The sequence below is a fragment of the Halichoeres trimaculatus genome, unplaced genomic scaffold (assembly GCF_033239565.1).
Source record: "Halichoeres trimaculatus isolate MK-OKI-2021-1 unplaced genomic scaffold, fHalTri1.1 fHalTri1_scaffold_17, whole genome shotgun sequence".
NCBI lineage: Eukaryota > Metazoa > Chordata > Actinopteri > Labriformes > Labridae > Halichoeres > Halichoeres trimaculatus.
In genome coordinates this window covers 2,295,098-2,316,068 of record NW_027437195.1, presented here as the reverse complement: position 1 = coordinate 2,316,068, position 20,971 = coordinate 2,295,098, and the positions used below count along the sequence as shown (strand labels likewise).

At 41.0% G+C, this 20,971-nt stretch overlaps 1 protein-coding gene across 2 annotated transcripts in view; it reads right to left on the bottom strand.

The window, feature by feature from the left end:
• Window positions 1-20,971, bottom strand: part of syne3 (spectrin repeat containing, nuclear envelope family member 3) — a 68,768-nt gene that overhangs the window by 44,102 nt on the left and 3,695 nt on the right. The window contains exons 3-6 of one of the 2 annotated variants that reach the window (XM_074692085.1): window positions 20,128-20,300; window positions 18,753-19,062; window positions 11,907-12,062; window positions 7,282-7,641 (exon numbers count right to left, since the gene is read on the bottom strand). In XM_074692085.1, the coding sequence (XP_074548186.1) occupies window positions 7,282-7,641; window positions 11,907-12,062; window positions 18,753-19,062; window positions 20,128-20,300 (999 nt within the window). Of the gene's footprint in view, window positions 1-7,281; window positions 7,642-11,906; window positions 12,063-18,752; window positions 19,063-19,999; window positions 20,099-20,127; window positions 20,301-20,971 lie in introns of those variants that run through there. The other variant, XM_074692086.1, reaches the window with a different exon arrangement.

The following is a 20,971-nucleotide window of genomic DNA, read 5'->3' as shown; positions in this document are numbered from 1 at the left end:
CAGAGTGCTTATCATGAAGCAACATCAGAGCAGAGCTCGACATCTGCTGAAACTACTTTACAACACTGTGTTGTTTTATTTTTAAGTAGATAATGAGTTCATCTGCTTGGTAGGCCTCAGTCACCAACATCTGCTTGTTTCATCTGGGTTCATACATCTTTGACTGCATTGTCCTCATTATGGGAAAGATTGTACAGTGTAATCTGCATACTCAAAAGTGTCTTTAATAGGGGTGTAACGGTACATGTATCCGTGCTGAACCGCTCCATAAGGCTGTTCGGTTCGGTACAGTGCTGTATTCGGACGAGTACAGAAAGTTTACGTTAGCCGCTGCACATGGCTCTTAAATATTCACGTGAGTACTCATCTATGACTGGCTGAGCAGGGAAGGGGTTTTAATATCCATGAGGAAAGTGATCTGTGATTCGTGCTTTGCGATCATGTGCATATCATGTGTAATCAGGCGTCTCACGGTGAGCCAATCAGAAGATGAATATCAAAGAGCTTCTGTAGCCACAGGAGCTTGTGTCTGAATTGTGCATCAAGGCTGCTGCTAACGACCAACCGGAGCTTGAAGAGCCTCCCCCCTCGCTGTATAATGGAAAGTTTTTGGTTTAATAAACATGCTAAACAAGCAAATAGTTTTGCGGTGTTCAATACTGTACTGAAAATGTACCAAACTGGGACCCTAAAACCAAGGTACGTACCGAACCGTGATTTTTGTGTACTGTTACACCCCTAGTCTTTAATAGAAAAAAGATAAGAAAATTCGCAAAATGGGTTAAACAGGGGCAAAATGGTGGCACAAACCACTGAAATAAATCATTCCTTAGCTCTTGTTCTGAGTAAATAAACAAAAAAAGTAATCCTGTAATTAATGCAGATTATAATCCACACCTTTTTCCAACCACAGTCAGGTGCAACGTGAGCAAAGCTGGACTGAAACAAACTGTCCAGCAACACTTAAAAGTAAACACTGATGTAGAAACCGTCCTCAAAGTACAAAATACAAACAAAGAGGAGACTAAAATATTTAAGGATTTCAACCTCTCTCAGTTTAAAAAGAACACCTCAGGCCACGTGATTAATTGTCAAAAGATTGCAATGTTGATTCACACATGTACATGATATTATTTCTAAACACAGACATTGTATACGAATGCCCCCCTAAATGCAGCACTACAGCTGCCTTCTCCTTCAACCAGTGGTAAAGCATCTTTACAACGCGTGGGCCTGCTGCTGGCTGCAGTTAACTGAGGAAAGACTGAGTGCTGCTCACTCTACATAAATGACAAAAGATGGGCATCCAAAAACTGGGTCCTGTTGAGGATAGATAAGAAATAGTTTTATCCATTGAAGTCATTAGAAACAATAAGCTCCATGCACAGATCACTTCTGCATTGGTGTGAAGTTGCTTAGGCATTTCCTGTTAGCGAAAGAAGCAGCAGAAAGTGACAGCAGACGGTGTTATGATGGAAGAGATTAAGGTGTTTGCTGGAGTAGCCTAAAGTGTCTGTCAGTGATATACGGCGACTCGTCCTGGTATCTAGTACAACACCATGTTGTGAATCGTATAAAGGCTTTAAAATGCTTGTGTTTTTATTTCTTTGGAGCTCTGAGGGTAATTTGCTAACTCTAGCTAACCTGAGCTTGAAGACTTACTTTCATGTTTAAAGTTAAGAGCTTCAATCATTCTTTAAAGAAAGTTTAATCATGTGTGTATAAACCTCTCATTTATGTGTTTGTTCTTTTATTAAAGCATCAGGTTAAAATTGGGCAACAAGAGATCTACCTGAGAGCCCACTCATACAGAACTCTCATACAAAATATATGCTAGCGTTAGCATACAATGATAAAACTTTGATTTTTAAGCAAAATTTCAACTTTAATCACCTGACACACAAACAAGTGTAAAACCCTTGCACAATAGGTTCATTTTTAATCAATTCAACATTTTATATAGCTCTGAATCTTCCAAAATGTTAGAGAGCACTTGGCACTAGGTTGATGTTGACGTATATTGGAAATTGCATTGATATGCTAGCGTTAGCATACATCAATTAAACTTTGTTTTTCCAGCAGAATATTAACTCTCATCACTGAACACACAAAAAATGTAAATACCTTCCTCAAGAGAGATTCATTTTCAATCCACTCAACATGTTATAGCTCTCCTACACCACACAGCAGTGGTGTGGAGATGGCTGAAGGAGCTGTAGGAGCTGTCTTCTCTTTTTTGAAAGGACACCGATATACAATCACACAAAATCTTCTTCAGCACGTAAAAAACCACGGCCACAATGAAAAACATTGAAATAACACAACATTAACCACACAGCAATGTTTAAAAAGAACCGTTTTGAGTTAATTCGATGACAAACATTCAATATTATCCGTCACTCTGATCACCCACTTCACAACATCATAGTCCAGAGGATCAGCAGCAGGGGATGTCTTACCTCTGTGCGCTGCAGGACCGAGAGGTTCCGAAGATCATTCCTCCCTGCAGCCATCAGAGTGTACAATTCTTTGCTTGGAAGAGTGCCCAAACAACTTGAATTTCCCTCCGGGGATTAATAAAGTATGTCTTATCTTATCTTATCTTATCTTATCTTATTATCATTTGGTAGCACAGCACTTTACAGTAACCACGAGTTCACATGCCACCTTATTTTCAACTGGATATACATAATGCTTGCTTGTGTGTAAGGCCTATTCCCTTTATGGTTCTTTACATTACACTGGGACTGCCGACGCAGACGGACCTTGTAACTATCTTAGCTTCACAGATAGAAAAAGTTTCCCAGTAAAAATCTGAATTAGGATTTCCTGCTTGAAGTTTTTTTAAGAAGAACTGAACACACAAAGAAATGAGCCTTACTCTCTCACATGAGATTCTATTCGTTACATTTAACATGTTATACAACTCCCAATGGACCAGAAACAATCGAGAAAACATAGTGCTAGCATTGATGCTAAAACACTTAGCTGTTAGTATTCTGACATTTGGAGTTTTCAGTATTGTTTACAAAGATTAACTGTGATATGTTTCTGTGATGAAACATAAAATTCTGCTTTAAAACCAAAGTTGTATTCATGTATGCTAACTGCTAGCATGTCAATGCAATTTCCTGTATATGTTAGCATCAAGCTAATGCTAAGTTTTCTTTTGTTTTTGGTACATAGGGTAATAACATGTTGAGTGTCTTGGTGCTTCTTAGGTAAAATGTGAAGCAGAAATCCTGAATCAGAATTTTCTTGGGGAACTGTATCTGCTAAGCTAAGCTAGCTGGGGGTAGATAAGATGACGTAAGGTTCAGCTGCTCCAAAGTCATTCAAGTGAAGTAAGCAGCTGCAGCAGCAGGCTAACATGTTGTAAAGATGTTTTGCCATCGGTTGAAGGAGAAGGCAGCGGCGGTGCAGTGTTTAGAGGGCGTCTGTTTACAATGCAGCCTGTGGCACAAAATGCCAAAGAATCTTCTGTTTTTAGAAGTAAGAACACGTACACGTGTGAATGGGTATGACAACCTTTAATGATCAACTGTGCAGCCCTATTAAGTGGTTTTGGGTGGCAGTTGTTAAATTTGGTTTGTAGACCTGGAAAACAAGACTTGGAGCAGATTCTTTGATGAAGACTTCCTCTGAGCACTGAAACCACAGAGCAGGTGAATTCTTCACAGGCAGGTAATGAATGGATGATTTAATTTGGTCTGACTTATATGTCTCATTACAGTCCTTCTAAAGTCACAAATGCTTGATTGTTTCCTTTATCGTCTGAAAGCATTTGAATTATTGAGGCTGTGAGGCTTTGAAGAGACTTTCAACAAATATCAGAAAAATGTCTCTGAATTAAATCCCCCATCTGTGTTTCAAAAGGAGCAAAAACACTGTATTTTCTAAGGTTAGGGACATTAGTGGAGCATTTCTGCACAAGTTTGGCATTTCTTTCCTTTACCCTGATGCAGATTGTGAGTGTTAAAACACTCAGCTACACACTCCGAGCAGAGATAAGGTGGAGTTGTTTACAAGCTTCCTAAAAGTGAAAACAGTCTGAGTCACAGGGAGGTGACAGCCTGTGGAGATTGCAGCAGATGACAGATAGATGAGCCCACGTTTCATTTAGCATTCCTGTCACACCCAGCAGAAGCTGCTCTGCAGGTCCACAGGTACACGCCTCCTCCTCTGAACAGCCTCCTGCTGATTCTGTGCTCCAACTGTCACATGTACACAATAAAAAGATGTGAAGACTTAACTCTGTGGAGGAAAACCTCATCACGTTTATTCCCACTTTTCTCCAACAAAGGGATGCGTATCAATCCACATCCAGAGCCAGACGGAGAGGAAGATAAACCTGGTATATGTGACACCCAGAGAAGAGGGAACACTCTGACTGTGACCACACCTGTCTGAGGCATTCAGGAGATCCACTAAAGTGATAAAGTCGCCTCACTGACAGCAGGGCTGCAGGATTGTTTTTCCAGGGGGAGGGGAGGCAGGTATGTGAGATATAGAGGCTGTAAAATGCAGTCTGATGGAGAAGAAGAATTCAGACTTCATGTCAGGGCATGAGGACTTTCTCCTCTATCAGAGCAACTGCAGGAGGAATGCTAATTGTGTGTACAACAAGAGAAATCAACATGACAAAAAGAAGAAAGAGGAGGTAACAGACGGAGCGCTGGGTGTGTTCTGCCTGTTTTAATAAACCAAATGTCTCTGCAGGTAAAACGTGCACATCAGCACCATTCAAAACCAAATCCACATGCAGGCTTCACTCATCCAGCTGAAGATCTAAACCAGCATTTAAAGCACATTAACAGCAGGAGATGCCAGTGTGATGTTTTCCACTGAGAGGTGTATTAATGTGTGTTTTCTCTAAGTCTGTATCCCACAGAATCAATTAGCAGCTCTGTGTAATGTAACATAAATGTTTGCACAGTCAAAACACTGCAACAGATAGATGTTTTAAACAACAAAAAGTTTTTATAAACTTGATGTAGGATAAATAAAACTATAGAAGGACGCTTAAGCTGGTTGGTCAGACTTGACAATGTAAATGTATAATAACTCTAAGTATCACCTCTTTCAGTAGATTATTTAGTATCATGTCATGTTTGATATGTACATTTTTTCTAGCTTACCCTCACTGAATTATTCTATCTGATGTATTCTTATTACAGTGCTTCACTTCATACTTTCATGTAGGGCTGCAGAATATGACCTAAAACCAGTATCTTGATATTTTTAAGCTACATCCCGATACAAGATATACTTCTCGATAGGGATGGGCACCGAAGTAGGTACTTTTAAAGGGATTTGACCGAATTCTGTCAAAAGTACCAAGTACCGATTGACAATTGACCTAAATGCATCCTTGTGACTGTGAGGGAGTGGAAGAGTTGGTTATTTTCCATGCTGGACATTAACACAGCATTACAAGTTCATATATTGAAAAATAAATATGTTAAATTAAAAAAATTACATTTTATTACTAAAAAAATCGATATCTTTTACCACAGAAACACAAAAAAGTACCGAAAATTGGTACCGTTGAGTACCAGTACTAATTGCCAGGTACCGGATATCAGTAACGTATCGTTTTAAATGTGAAAGGTACCATCCCTACCTCTCGATATTCTGATTTTTCCTCTTAATCACTATATTTTTATTTTATCTTTAAGTGACAGTATCATGGGCAGTACTTTAAATCTTTTTTAGATTTTTATTCTTTGTTGTTTTGATTGTTTCAATGCTTAATGTTTTTATTTTTACAGATGTTTTCCTTTCTTTTATTGGTGGTTCTTAGTCTTTTATACATTTTAATATTTTTCCTCACATTTCTCTTTTACCTCTCTTTCACTTCTTCTCTTCTATATCTTTTTACTGGTTGCTTTTATGATGTAAAGCACTTTGTAACTTTGTTTTGAAAAGTGCTATATAAATAAAGTTTATTATTATTATTATCATTATTATTATTGTTATTATTACTATTATTTTTATTATCATTATTATTATTGTTATTATTACTATTATTATTATTATTATTATTATTATTATTATTATTATTATTATTATTATTATTATTATTATATTATTTTAAATGCAACCCTTGGATGCATAAAATGACACTAGTATAAGGATTGAAGCAGACCCTTCAGATGGATTTTTAAAATTTGCATTTGCAGATCCCAAACCTGAGACTGACAAGAAAAGCAAGCATCTTTTTTCCCTCCTCTCCTAACACAAAAACACGCCTGTGCAAGACAGTTTTCTGGGTGTGGGGGAGTGAGATGCTTTCTGTGACAGAAGCACCAGCAGAAAGTGAAGGGAGTGAAATTTGAAAGAGAATTACAGTCCGATGTCTTAAAACATTTACCTGACAATTTGAACACCATGGTCACGAAACAGTCATTTCATTCAACTCATGTGCAACAACCCAAGATATATCAAGTATGATCGATACATCCTCCATCTCTACCTTCTCATTTGCTGATACAACTGCGTAAATGTCTTCATTGTGGGATGGTTAAGAAGTATTTTTTTCTTAAGCCTTCATTGAAAGGACAGCTGGAGAGAGAGAAAGAGGAAACATGCGTGGACGTGCAGCAAAGGGGCCAGAGCTACAGCCTCCGTACTGAGGACCTGCTTGTCAAGATACAGGATGTTTCTAAACCTCCTATGGGGCCCTGCATCCTGCCTACTGCCTCTGTATGTAGTTTAAAGTCTGCTCTGTCAGGTCTGTTTTTTTGTATGCTACACTGGTTTTCAGTTTTGCACAAAATTAAGTAACTCTATATGTTTTTGTGTTTTTGGTGCTTTCATTATTTGCAGCAGTTAAAGGTAGGGGCACAAATCTTCTCAGAGTCCTCACAGAGAGCTCTCAGCTCAGCCTAAAAACTCCTATCAAGAAGTCTGAGCTTCAGAGTGATTCAGGAACTTTCTGAGAGCAGAGATTTTGATCTTGGTGAGGAGGTGTGGTTGATCCTGTTGCTAGGTATGATGAAGTCTGCTTAAAGCTGTGATTGGTTGGTACAAAAAAGGAAACAATGGGAAAAAAAGCGCTCCATAGTCCTAGCAATGAATGGACAGTAAAATCAACCCGTCATGTAACTGTGACTGTTAAAGTAAAAGTGGGTTGATTTGGCAGAATGACCAAAAGAACAAATGAGATGAATAATACAGAAACTAGAAAGCCTAAGTGGACACAGAGCAGAGCCTGCTGTTTGCTCAGCTCCTGGAGGAGAATCAAAGAGCATGAAGAGGGAGCCAAAAGATCACACCTACCGTGTATTTCCTCCACTGGCCCACCATCTGCTCCTCTGTGTGGTCTGAGCGGTCCCCAGCCTCCCTGCCCTCCTCCAGCTCATGGTCCAGCCCCTGCATCAGCGCCCTGAGGCGCCCGATGTCCTCCCCCAAACGCTGACACCGGGCCACGTACTGACTGTGAGAGTCCAGGCTGGAGCGCAGGCCTTCCCCCGCCTCACACAGACCCTGCCTCAGCCTCTGCCAGCCCAGCCTCAGCTCCTCGGCTTCCTCGACAACCATCTCAGCCCCCGCGGGAGAGGTGTGAGCCCTCACCCCTTCAGCCAGGCTTTCAATGTGCTGCAGGGTCTTCTCCTCCCCTGCCACGCTGTCGTCCAGAGCCTGGCACAAAGGAACAAGAGGAAACGTGAAAACGTGTTTGCTGTGATTACGCATCATGCACCAGAGAAGCCAGATCATACATCACACAGGGATACCAGACGTAGTCTGCTTTGGGCTCTCAGGGAAATACAGATCCACTTCCTGAAACCAAACTACCTGAAGTCACACCACCCACTTGGCTGGTATCTTACCTAGAGTCTCCTCTTCAATCATACTGACAGACCAAAAGGTTTATCTACTAAAAAGTACACCACCGCTTTTTTATGCTTGATTATGATGAATAAAATGCCCGTAATGATGAAGAGGAGGAACATGTTCTGATAAAGTGGAAAAGTGTGATTTCTACGCTGAGACTGTCTGATAACAGACCAAACACACTGATTTGGTTTATGCATGCATTTTGCAGTTTGTTTCTACAGTTGCATTTGTTGTGGACTTTTGCACATATTCCAAATTTGCAGCAGGCCTGTCCTAATGACAATCATTTTCGCTGCAGCAGCAGATCTGGCTACTTAAATACAAACATGCAGATCAAACTGCTGCAAGAGAAGAGGTGTAAGTGTATGTGTGCAGATTAAATAATGGAAAGCAAGAATGATGAGAAGATTGAAGTTGTTAGTGAAATGCTTAAACCCTGGTACCAGTTTACACAAAAATCTAATACATTGGCCCTCATTTATCAAACGTGCATACGACTGAAAAATGGGTCTAAGCTCATATCCAGTCACAGATCAGCATTTATCAACCTGAACGTGGGCGGAACATACGCTAAAATCCCACACCAAGTCTGAGTTTGTGTGCGCACGTTCCATATCGCAGAGGAAAATCCATCTGTGGTGAAGAATTGTTAGATCATATGGGGGCAGAGCATTTTCTGACAGGCTGGAGGCTCACAGAGAAATATTTAGATGGTTGAAACATATATGACACCAAGAATTGAGCTCATTCTTCTTCTGCCAATCTATAAAATACATCGCTATGGAAGAGCAAGGCGAGCTGTCAGCTGATTTCTCTGTATAACAAATGTGTGTTTCCTTTATCCAGTTACTCTAAAAAATAGAAGGGCTGTTATCAGCTTATGTTCATGATAAATTAACTGAAGACAACATTCAGAGGAGGCTGGATCCTTTTAAAGGAAGTTGTACTGATCACAGGATTTTACTTTAAGCATTACAACATTTAAGCATTCAGTCTAGGGCTGCAGCTATCGAATGTTTCAGTATTCGAGTATTCTACTGAAAATCCCATCGAGTAATTGAGTAATCTGATAAAGTACATTTTTGTTTCGTTAAAGAGCAGTTATTTTTTTTAATGAAAATTTTTCTCTTTAAGAAATAGAATTTTCTGATACAGCATGTCAATAAGAGCACTTGCTTTGGTAGCTCCAAAATTTGTAAACACACTTCCACACATTTTTTTTGCCTTGTACATCTCATCAAATGTTGCGGACCCAAATGGCACCCGCTTGGTAGAATGACCCATTAGTCTCCAAACTCCAGAAAAGAAGCTAGATTTGTTGCTAGTTGCTATTTTGTATAAGAGGTAGCTTGAGGGGTCTGAAAACCCTCTTAATTTGGCCTCAGCTCTATTTGAAATACCACTCTTTGATTTTTTTTTAAATTAAACGATTCCTCGAGGCGGAGAAAATTACTCGAGTATTTTTTGTAATCGAGTACCTCGAATCATTCGAGGAATCGTTTCAGCTCTAATTCAGTCTTAACAACAGTATCATATAAATGTTAATCGTGTGTGGACAAGTGGACTATTTCATAACAAGAGACATTCATTTCCATGAGCTCACAACCAATCAGCTCTTCACGTGGTAGAAATAACAACTAACCGCCGGTCTACCTCATGTTCAGGCACCAAAACAACCACAAATGCAGTTCATGAGATCAGGTTTTAGGTGAACTAGTTAACAGTCCTGCAGATTAAAAATGTTTTATTATCTGCATGTGACACGTTACAGATTCATCTGTCTCTGTCACTTGTGCTTGAAACTGACACAGACCTGGTGGAGGAGAATCAAAGAGTAGTACTGGGTCCTTGGATCAAGGCATAGTGGAAGAGGTAGACTTGGGAGCTTGTTGCCAACAAATCAATGCATCGTTCCTCCTCCTTATGTGCACATTGCATGTCAGTGTAAGTAACAGTGGCTGGTGGGTGTCAGACGATTTGCAGACACCGCAACATGAATGTGAACGCCAAAGCCCAACAGAAGTACAGCCACACCGGAGTTCAAAAAGATCAGTTGTCCAAAGAAAAGTTGTAAAAGTAAGTAAAAGGTAAACTTTATCTTTGATAAATATAGCTTTGTAGGGGTGTCACCTTGTGTTATCCTTTTAAAGTACTTATATTTTTTTATTTACGTTAGCATTAGAGCTCTAAATATCAGAGCTTAAGTTATAATAGCTAGTTCGATAGCTCGCTAGGCGCTACCCAAGTAGCTGCCTGTTGCAGCAGCTCTCTCGTCTTTGTCCGTTTCTTGTAATTTTTTCGTCTCTTTTTCGTCATCTTTGTATTTGGAGTGGATCATCACTTTGTATGGTTCATTGTCGGTCACGGACACCAAACTTTTTGTGGCTTCGGCGATATTTTTACTACTTTTCTCCTGTGTTTGTCTGGAGATCCTACATGTAACCATGGCTGCATTGTTTATGTGCGAAATTAGCTGTTAGCAGCCTGTAGCATGTCAATGCTAACTAGTGTAGGGCTTGATGATTTCCCTCGAGCTGAGGAGGAGGAGGTGAGGACGACGTGCTGGTTCTCGGATGTGAGCTGGGAGGTGACGACGTGGACCTGTCCTTCCATCCATCGTTGTTGGGAACGTGGGATCTCGCTCCGAGGGATGGATGAGCTAGCTGTGCTAATCCAGCGGCATCATGCTGTTCACGGACGTGGCTGACGGAGCTGACATCGGACACCGCGACACATCGGAGGAGCTTCGCCTGCCGTGAGCAGACAGGATCCAGGAGACAGAGACTGAACAGACTGCTGGGGAGGCTCAGTCCTGGACCCTGTGGAGGTGGAGACTGGCTGGGCTGGAGAGTGGTGGACGAGTGGTGGACGGGATGTCGTCATCTAATTTCTTATGGACATTTTTGCACTTTCTATACTCTTTCTTACTTTTGTTTTCTTAAATGCTGCGGTGACTCCTGAATTTCCCCTCGGGGATAAATAAAGTATTTTCTATTCTATTCTATTCTATTCTATAAAGAAAAACAATCATTAACTTACTTTCACAACTTTTCTGTGTCCATTAGGAAAACTGTCCTTTGAACTTCCATTGTGCTGTGGCTTTTGCAAATCAGCTGACACTTATCGGCCACCATAGTAAGAAACGTGGTGCTGCAATCTCAAACAAGAGTGGAGATTATATCACAAAGTGAAGTTGTTCTCACACAGTGTTGTAAACTACCATTCAGGCTATGGCTGCTGACATCAGTTTCTGTGATATTCATATCTGTATCAATGTTACAGAGTTTCATCTGCTCATTAACTGGACTGTTCAGGGGGTGGGTCCTCAGCTAACAGATGTCCCAGGTGGCAGAAACTGTGTTTTGATTTTTTCTGAGATTGACGTCACCAAGAGCTACTTTTAGTCTGAGGATGCTTTGTGAACACTGCGCGCAAAGTGCACGGATGCACTAGGTAGTATTGGCAATGTATGATCCTATCAGATGTTGATCATACATGACGCCTTGGGAAGTGAAACGGTAAAAAAAAAAAAAAATCAGAAATTAAGGAATCTTTGTGTTTACAGATCAGTCTTACGATATGCAGCACAGATTGTTATTTCTCCTAGACTGACTGGGTTTCTCAAAAAGAGAGCTTAGGTCTGTGTCTTTGGATCTAGGTAGCTGAAATAAACCCTGCCCTGGAGCAGGTTTAAGTTTATTGATCTGTTGTTACAGTGATTTAGCTGAACCTGCTTCGAGGAACAGATCAAGCCTCAGTGACATCAGGTTAATCCTGGAATTATTCAGCTAACCAGGTAAACAAGGTATGAGGAACAGGGTTAGATTCTACACTGAATATTCTCCAAAGATTGATAAACAAGGGCCATTGTGTGTCCATGTGAGTGTCAGGGTTAGCCATAAAGACAGTTAAGACTACTTTCTTTAAGTTTGTACTTTTTCAGAGTTCAGGAGTAAAAGTTCCACTGCCGATAAGATTTACTCAAACTGCTGAAAATAACAACAACAAACTTTTGAGAGTGCAAACATCGCAACAACAAACAAGTGCCTCCTAATCCTCATCCTCACTTGTAAAGCTTTGAGCTTGTTCTCGGCTGTATCCTCCCTCTCCATCAGATCAGTCAGCTCCTTGGTCTTTGACAGCAGCCACGACTGGAACCTCTGAACGCAGCTCTGGTAGGTCTGGTGCTCCTCAGCGATCTTCTGAAGCAGCGACAGACGCTCCTAGCACACAAGGAGAAACAGCCCATGGTAATTTTTAGCAGTGATGAAGGTCTTTCAGATCACATCACACAGTTCACGTTTGGGTTTCAGGGCCACGAGCCTGAATATAAATCTGTATTCTTCAGTGAGACTCTGCTGCTTGTTACCTCCACACAGAGACTGGCAAAAAGGGCCAGTTCATGGGTGGGAGAGGCTCCGACAAAATACAGCATTATTCAAATCATCCCGCTCCCATCTGGAGAGGAACGGACAGCTCTGCCAGCAGCGCGGTGTGTTTGAGCGAATGCTAGATGTAGGTAAAGACAGACGTGGGTGTGCGGTTAAATCTGACTGACACTTGAAAGAGTCGTCTGAAAAGGGAGGAGGAAGAGCAGCTTCATTGTGCAGCTCACGGAGGAGAGATTCAGCCAGCCTGTGTGTGTTCATGTTGACTAATCTGACAGCATCTTTACTCAGAGTGTGAATTATTCACTGCCCAAATTCAGCAGGAGAGACCGTCGTATGCTCCCTTTGCAAAGTGGGAATCTGATTATGGATGCACAGAATAAGAAAAAACTTTTTGTATTAGGATGGTATCGTTGTTCACGAGCTGGCTGCAGGGCTTTCTAGAAGAGGAGAGGAGTTCTGAAGGATCCAGGACTTTGGGAGTTTACCACGGGCACCAGAAACCGTCACACTCACACATTCAGTCTGACACATGCTGGAAAAAAGAAACACAAACTAAAAACAGACCTTAATTATTTTTACTTGAGCATCAGAGAAGTTTGGTCCTGAGTGCTTTTTCTTTCACTGATGATGTAATTTCTATGCATGAATCTTCATCTCTCCTGAAACCAGTTGCAGTCTTTCATGCTGCCCCGTGGTTCAAACCTGATGCAAGAATCCATACCGAGCTGCAACCTCCAGAGCAGAGGAATAAAGCAGTAAAAAACACCAGATGCATCTCTGGTCCAGCTCCAATCCGTCACAGCACCAGATCAGATCAGTTTCTATTCAAGTCAATGTGTCAGGATCTGGATCTGCTCTGTCCAGCTGCTTCCCTGCTCCGGCAGCTGGCAGCAGATACACAAGCCTCCTCATTCTGCCAAGCAGTGACGCTTCAATTTACAAAAAGCAGATTGAGCAGGACAGGGAGTCATGTATGGGAACTACATAAAAGTGCCAGGGACTTTCAAAACACAACAAAGGGTGTCTAAACCAGATGGTATTCATTTTGACTACAACAGCATATCAACAAAACAAGTAGGGGTCTAACAAAAATTAAAAATGGCAAAATCTAATTTCAAAGATGCACAAAATAAAATCAAGTGTGAAAAAAAAATAAAGGGTCCAAGTTTTGGTGCATGACTGCAGGTACTCCACACAAAATATTCAGTTCCCTCCGTCTGTTGCTGATAATAGAGGATTCATCAATAGCTCTGTTTAACTAACAGCGAGTTTTTCACAGGGTTTCAGCCAACAACAGCTAAGGTTTGGCTGAAAACACATCAAATCTGGATCAGCATGTCTCCTCACACTAACTCTCCTCTGCTACATCAAGGCACAAGAGGCTGTGTTGGTTAGGAGATCATAACTTCAACATGCAATCGTCTCTATGTAACAAACTTTATTTAATGTTAGTTATATTTGTTGAAAATTACAGCAAGGCAGCATCAAATGCCTGTTGCAGCATGTTTTCCCTGCTTCAACATGATGTCTGTATCAGAGTTTGAGAAAACACTCACTGCCAATCATCCTCCTTCTCATCAGTTGCTGCTTGCATGAGCTAAAGCTAATGTACTCACGCTAAACTATCAGCCCCCTGGCGTTAGGTGCTGGTGTTTTTAATGGGTGGTTGTTTGAAGGTGTTCAGTTTAGTTCTGAGGGTCTGAAAAGGAGATATGACTTCTCTGTTTGTCTTCAGACTGATCCACTGGGAGCTGTCAGCTGCTTCATAAACACACAGTGTTGGGAAAGGTGCGTTTGATTGTGGATAGGTCTCATTTTTCATTAGTATAGGAACCTAATTTCACAGGTAAACTCTGGGCTATTGATTGTGCTGTAATAAAATGATTGTATTATATATCCTAATAGGTATCAGGCTTTTTTCCAAGGTATCGCTACTCATGAAGGCTGCCAATACCAGCAGCTGATACTCAAGGCAAAAAAATGGTAGTCCTCCTGTCCAGAGTGGTGCTACATTGCCAGAGTTTGATACCACAGCAAATGTGCATCAGATCCTGTTCAGTCAATATGAATGAACCAGGGAGAGTTAACAGTTTAACTGTTTTATTTAGCACTTAATTTACTTTGAAAAATACTTAAACTCAGAGAGTTGTTTGTGTTTATTTTGGACTTAATGTCAGAGTGACCGCGCTGTCTTCGTTCAACGTGATCTGTCACTGTTAATTGAAATTTTATGCATGAAAAGTACAAGTCGTATCTATACTCGGTATTGGTGAGTTCTCAAGAGGGAGTACTCGTACTGGAATCAGTCTGAAATAATTCTAAAGACAATGATGCCAGTTATCTCAGTCAGAAAAGTGAATCAATTCTCAAGGAAGTAGTAAAACATTAGCAGCAGGGGGAAAATGCTGATTTTTCTATTTAACTATTTTGTTTCACCTCTAACAATGAGCAGAACCAGATCAGGACTCAACAGGTTGAAGGTTTTTCAGCCCAGGTCCTGATACGAACCAGACTGAACACACAGCAAGAATGATGCTAAAGTGCTCTAAAATTGCAGTTCCACAAGTGTCCACCAGAGGCTGTCTCAACGGTAAGTCAATCCCTAAAGATCCTATACTAAATTTCCATCCTGCAGCAGACACACACAGCCTGGTAGAAAGGGTGACTTCAACTCATTTTCTCATCATTTCAACTTCTAAAGAGTGAAAGCTTTCATGTTTAACCATCTCAAGAATTAAAGTTAAGTTTCACTATGGCTGTGGCTGCGGCTAGCACCAAAGAACTGGATCAGGAAATAAACCAGAGAGAGTCTGAAGTGATCTTTGTGACAGTGTTAAGAAAAATAAACAGCTCATTTGATCAAGGGTCACCTAAAAGATCCACTACTCACATCTGTTTAAGAAAGTATATAAAAACTACACAACTAGTGCAACATTTCATCATTTTATCCACACAGACAACATTTCATCAGCCTCAAAAGTTTCTATTTCAGGCGTCTGATAATGCAACTGTGACTGCTGGTTGAGTCCAGGGAAGCTGGTTCTTCTTCTCTGTTTACCTGAGGGGGTTCGTTTGTTTTCCATTTCATGCTTCAATTTCGTTCTTCGAGTTCTTGATTCACATTTTATTGTTTCTACTTCCTTTCCTTTACGTATTATTCCTTTAAATAGACCACACATATCTGTACAAACCAAGGGTCAAACATTTGTCTATGTAAATCTTGTCCATTGTTTGTTTTCAGGGCCAGCTGTGTTGGTTAAACTCAGTCAGAACAAACAAGCACTCTACACCTGTCCTCAAATCCCTGCCCTCTCTCCCCACGTGTGAGAAGAAGTTTTAGATCCTTCTTTTCTGACTGAGCACTTAACAGCTTCTGAGTTGAAGCCATATATGATTTACTGAACCCCTGAGGTGATCAGAGACACGTTTGTGCAGCGATTCAAGGATCAAACAAAGTGAAGCTTCTTCAAATTACTGTGGAACACGCTCCTGTAATACCTGAGATCTGATAAAACTGTCAGCTCGTTTCACTCATTATGGTTTATTGCAGCTTCTCAGTGAGAGAAGAAATGTATCACCTTTCTAAACAGTTTCTTCAGCAAACTTTTCTTTTTATTTCTACTGGCTTTTTAAGTGTGATTCAATGAGTTTTTATGTCTTTATAAATATATTGTTTAGCTCCTATAATGCATGTTGAATTGCCTCATATATCTGTAGGGTGTTTTTCAGGTAAACTGTTCCTTCACTCTTTATCTATAAAAAATCAAATCACCATGTCACCTTAGGACACTTTACAAAAACACAGGTAGTATCAAAGCCTAAAAAAGAAAAACAACCGTCAACTGTTAACGTAGAAAGCAGTAGAGGTGTTCTATATTTCGAGAATAAATCTAGAACATTTCACTTTTTTAAAGCCAAAGCTGATAGACATGAACTCTCCTCTTTTTCAACAAATCTAACCGACAGTCAAGTGAACTTTATGCGTATAAAGCGTAATAGATTTAACAGGTGTTCTAAATTAAAAGGCAACTCCATTTTTTTTGACACCTGGACTTTATTTATAGGTGTGTGCATGCTCATATACTCACTCAGACAAACATTGTGCAGCTCGGAGTCCTACAGAAGTTATTTAGATCCGACCGATTTTAGCCGCACTTAGCGGGGGCCACGGCAAGGGAGCTTCAGCGCGGGACATAATCTCTGCAAAATCGCTCATTTCAGCTATATTTTTTCATCCATCGTCAGTGTTATCATAAAGTCAGCTCGTCTACCGTCTTCAGACTACGACTTCGAGTTTGACGGTTGTCCTTACCGGTTTGAGCCTGAGTACACGGACGAGGAGCTCCATGAAAGAAGGATGCAGAGGGAGAGAGACGAAGAGCTGGCTCGAGAACAACAAACAGGAGCACGTCCACGACTCAATGCGAACTGGTGGTGCGCTTGTGGACAGTGTTTGCCTATGGCAACAGAAGAGGAGTGTGTTTGTGATAGATGGATAGCGATGGATGAAAAAATATAGCCGAAATGAGCAATTTTGCAGAGATTATGTCCCACGCTGAAACTCCCTTGCTGTGGCCCTCGCTAAGTGCGGCTAAAATCAGCTGGATCTAAATAACTTCTGCAGGACTCCGAGCTGCACGATGCCTGAGTGAGTATATGAGCATGCACACACCTATAAATAAGGTTCAGGTGTCAAAAAAATGGAGTTGCCCTTTAAGCCCTGAATAAGTTAAAAAGGTCAATAAAGTCAGAGAATGTCCTCCAGAGTAAAAATCAGTCTAATCTAACATTAAAATGAAGCTTTCTGGAGTTTTTTTAAGATTAGATTATGATTTATGAGGAGGTGGTTTTACACTAATTATGAGAGTGGAATAAGAAGCCTCCTCTGTTCTTGACCTTCAATCAATCAATCAATCTTTATTTATATAGCGCCAAATCATAACAAATGTTATTTCAAGACACTTTACAAAAACATTTACAGGTTTAGACCCGTAAATGTTCATAAACTTTTAAAATTTTAAAATTAAAAAAAAAAAATCGTAACAACACACACATACCCTCAAACCAGTTCCTGAAGCTAGAGTACAAACACATCAGACTGTAGTCTGGAGGAACACATCAAAAACAGTCACTTAAAAATAAAAAACCTTAAAGTGATACTGGGAGTGGGACCGGGATGGAACAAGTTGGGTCCTATCACAAGGTTTAGGGCAGAAATGACCCCTACAGCAGTGATTATGTGCAGCAGAAGCCCAGAGCGCACACACCAAACACCCCCTCCCTGCTCCTCTGCAGGTTTCCTCTGCACTCAGACGGGGCCATATTTTACTTGACCAAAAACACAAATAAACAGACTCCCACCAAAGAAATCTGATATCGGTCTGCATTCACGCTTTATTTAGAGAATTTTCAGCGCGTTACTTTCACACAAAAACACCCCTGAATAAGGCTCTAGTTCTCATCGTGTCGTAAAATGGCGCTACCTCCACTGCAGAGCCACAGCTGGCTACGAGGCACTTGCCGCTTAGTGTATCAGTCCATGCTCAGCGTGCCAGATATAAACAAACGCAGGTAGTCTGCCAGGATGAAGAGACACGATGAGAACTAGAGCCTTATTTCGGTGGGAGTCCGTTTATTTGTGTTTTTGGTCAAGTAAAATATGGCCCCGTCTGAGTGCAGAGGAAACCGACAGAGGAGCAGGGAGGGGGTGTTTGGTGTGAGCGCCCTGGGCTTCTGCTGCACATAATCACTGCTGTAGGGGTCATTTCTGCCCTAAACCTTGTGATAGGACCCAACTTGTTCCATCCTGGAGTATCACTTTAAACAGAAAATGAACTGATCTATATTTAAAATGCACTGATGTGTTCCTCATTTTATGTCATTATGACAGTTGGAGTTAATCCTACTTGGTGAACTGTCGCTGGATACCTGGTGAACTCCCAGAGCCTAATTTCATTATCTTTATGGCACATATGAGTTAATCATGGAAGTTGGGATGTTGTGATCGCAACACTTAACTCAAACTCAACCAATCCCTGTGAATTCAGGGCGACCTTGCAATTTTGACCAATAGTTGTGAATTTGACCAATCATAGCAGTTTCACCTGCCCCCTCGAGTTTCACCAGTTGTAGCAAGTAGCCCCTATAAAACTGGCTTCATTGTTTATGAAGTTGCAGATGTATCAGAAAAAAAAAAAAACTTCGAAAAAACATCGCAACCTGCAAATTTTTCAAAAAAGCTGCTGCAAAATCAGCCATTTCTCATCCCACCGTGAGCAGAGACCTTTACAACTTTTAGTATGTTTCCCTGCTTTTTTGTTTTATATCCAAAAGTAAAATGTGACCTTGATTATGTCAGAAAATTCTGGAGGATAGAGATACATTTTTTAGAGTGTCAGATTTAAGGTGAAACCCAGAGTAAAAAGTTCAGGACTGCATGGCGACCTGTGTAACCCCATCCCTGCGTCACCTCCTGTGATAGCTCTGAGCGTAAACAAACCCTGTACGTGTTGTTGACCTCACCACAGCTCCGTCTCGAACATCATTGTAGGCCTCCTGCAGCCTCTCCTGGGCCTGAGGATCCACACTGGGGTCCTGGGTTCTGTTGTGCAGCGCCGCAGCCTCGTCCAGCAGCCGCTCCAGCAGCGCCGCCTGACCGTGGATGTCGCTGACTACCACTCTCTGCTGATCCACCTGCCAGAGCTTCTCCTTCACGCCCAGCTGATGCTCCACCCCGACGTCCAGGCTGCGCTGCTGCTTGGTCAGCCACAGCTCAAACTCCTCATATGCCTTCAGGTACTCGCTCCAGTGCAGCCACACCCACTCGATCCGACTGGAGGAGAAACACACAGAGAGGAGTTGAAGGCAGCTCTGTGGGTCTGACTATACACACACTAAGAGCTGTTGGTGCCCATTATCAGCATGATATCACCAAATGAGAGCTGTGAGAGCTAATTACTGCTAGCTGTAGGTATGAAAAGGTCCAGTGATGTGCACAGCAACATCAGACAACAAGGGTTAACATGTTAGCTGTAGGAAAGTGTTTCAGAATAAAAATGAAAAACAAAAATATTCAGAGAGCCTGTTCAAACCCAATACTGACTAGATTTTTCTCACTACAGAGGGAAAATGAAGTAACGTTCAAGTTATTGGGTTTTTTTGTTTGTTTGCAGTCACTATATCGTTTTTTAAAATTTGTGGAGAATGTAATGCTATATGTAACACCTGATTCAAATGATCAGCTCGTCATCAAGCTCTGCTCGAGCCTGATAACGAGCCATTCATTTGAATCAGGTGTGCTGGAGTGGGGTAACATCTAAAACATGCAGGGCAGGGGGTCCCCAGGACCAGGGTTGGGAAACACTGCTCTAAAAGAAATCACAAATAGAACCTGAAGCACTCTTATCCTGAAAGCTCACAGAGGAGTCAATGACTCTCCAAAGTTAAACCTGCTTTAAACAACACAAGCGGTCATCCACACAAAAATCAACCGTACATTATAATTTTTACATCAGGCTTTCATTGCTTTAAAGGCGACGCGAGGACTCCTTAAGTGATCTTGAAATAGTCTTCCTTCCATATATCTGCCTGTTCATCCATTCATTTGAATTAATTACAACAGACTGAAAGTCCCTTTGATGATGTCGTTCAGCAGTGAGACATGAGAAATAGGATGTTATTAACACTAAACAGTCTGCTCATCTTCTGAACACTAAACTACAAACTGAGTTTACCAAGTGAGCTGACATATCTTTAAATAAACACATTACCTCATCGTCTTGAAAAATAAAAGTTGTGTTGAAAGAAGATCCAGGTTACTGTGATGGAGTGAAATATCTAGGAACCTGGGTTGAGTGTTAGCAGCAGCTGTCCTCCATGAGGTCAAAGTGAACCGTACCTGTGGCAGTGGATGATGTAGGTGCTGGTCTCCTCCCACAGACTCTTCAGGTCTTTGAGCTTTGTGAGGGTTTGGTTCCTCAGCTCTTCCTCATCACTCTGTAGAAGTTTCTCTGCTGCCACCAGCGCCATGTCCATCTTAACTCTGCCTTCGTGCTCGGACTGGTGGATTTTCTAAACACAGAGAGGGGAACAGGGGGGAAATTTTAGTTTTATACACTTTAAAGATACTAAGGATGGGTATTGATAAGATTTTATTGACATCAAAGCCTGTATCGGTTCTCTCACTCCTCCAGTGAATTTTCTCTGTTCTTAAAGTTTACAGATTTTCTGTGTCAACCACATTTTATTGAGTTTAAAGGTGAATAAGTATAAAATTGATCTCTGGATCTGGACATCTCTGAATGTAAATACATAAAAATCTATAAAAACCATATCTTTCTTTATCATTTTGGTACATTAGGAGACATAACATGATGAATGTAAAACATAAATCTCAAGTGCTTTGACTTTATCCTTCCTGCAGCCTAGCATCTTAATCAATTCCTGTATGGAAGTCATGATGTCCTCATCCTCTTTGAGCTCTTGTTTTGTTTTGACCATGTCTGCTTTGCAATTCACCAAACGTAGCGTAACCAAAAATATTGCTATAGTATTAACAGGATTCCTACTTTTGAGAGTTTACATTAAAGATCTGCAACAAACAGAAAGTGATTTGAAACATGCAACATCTGCTCAAAAAGAGTTCAAATGTTGGGGATTTATACTGTTTACCATAAATTGATCATCTCCGTCAATAATCAGTCACTGAAAAAAATCCCACAAAGTTGTGTTTAACTTCAACT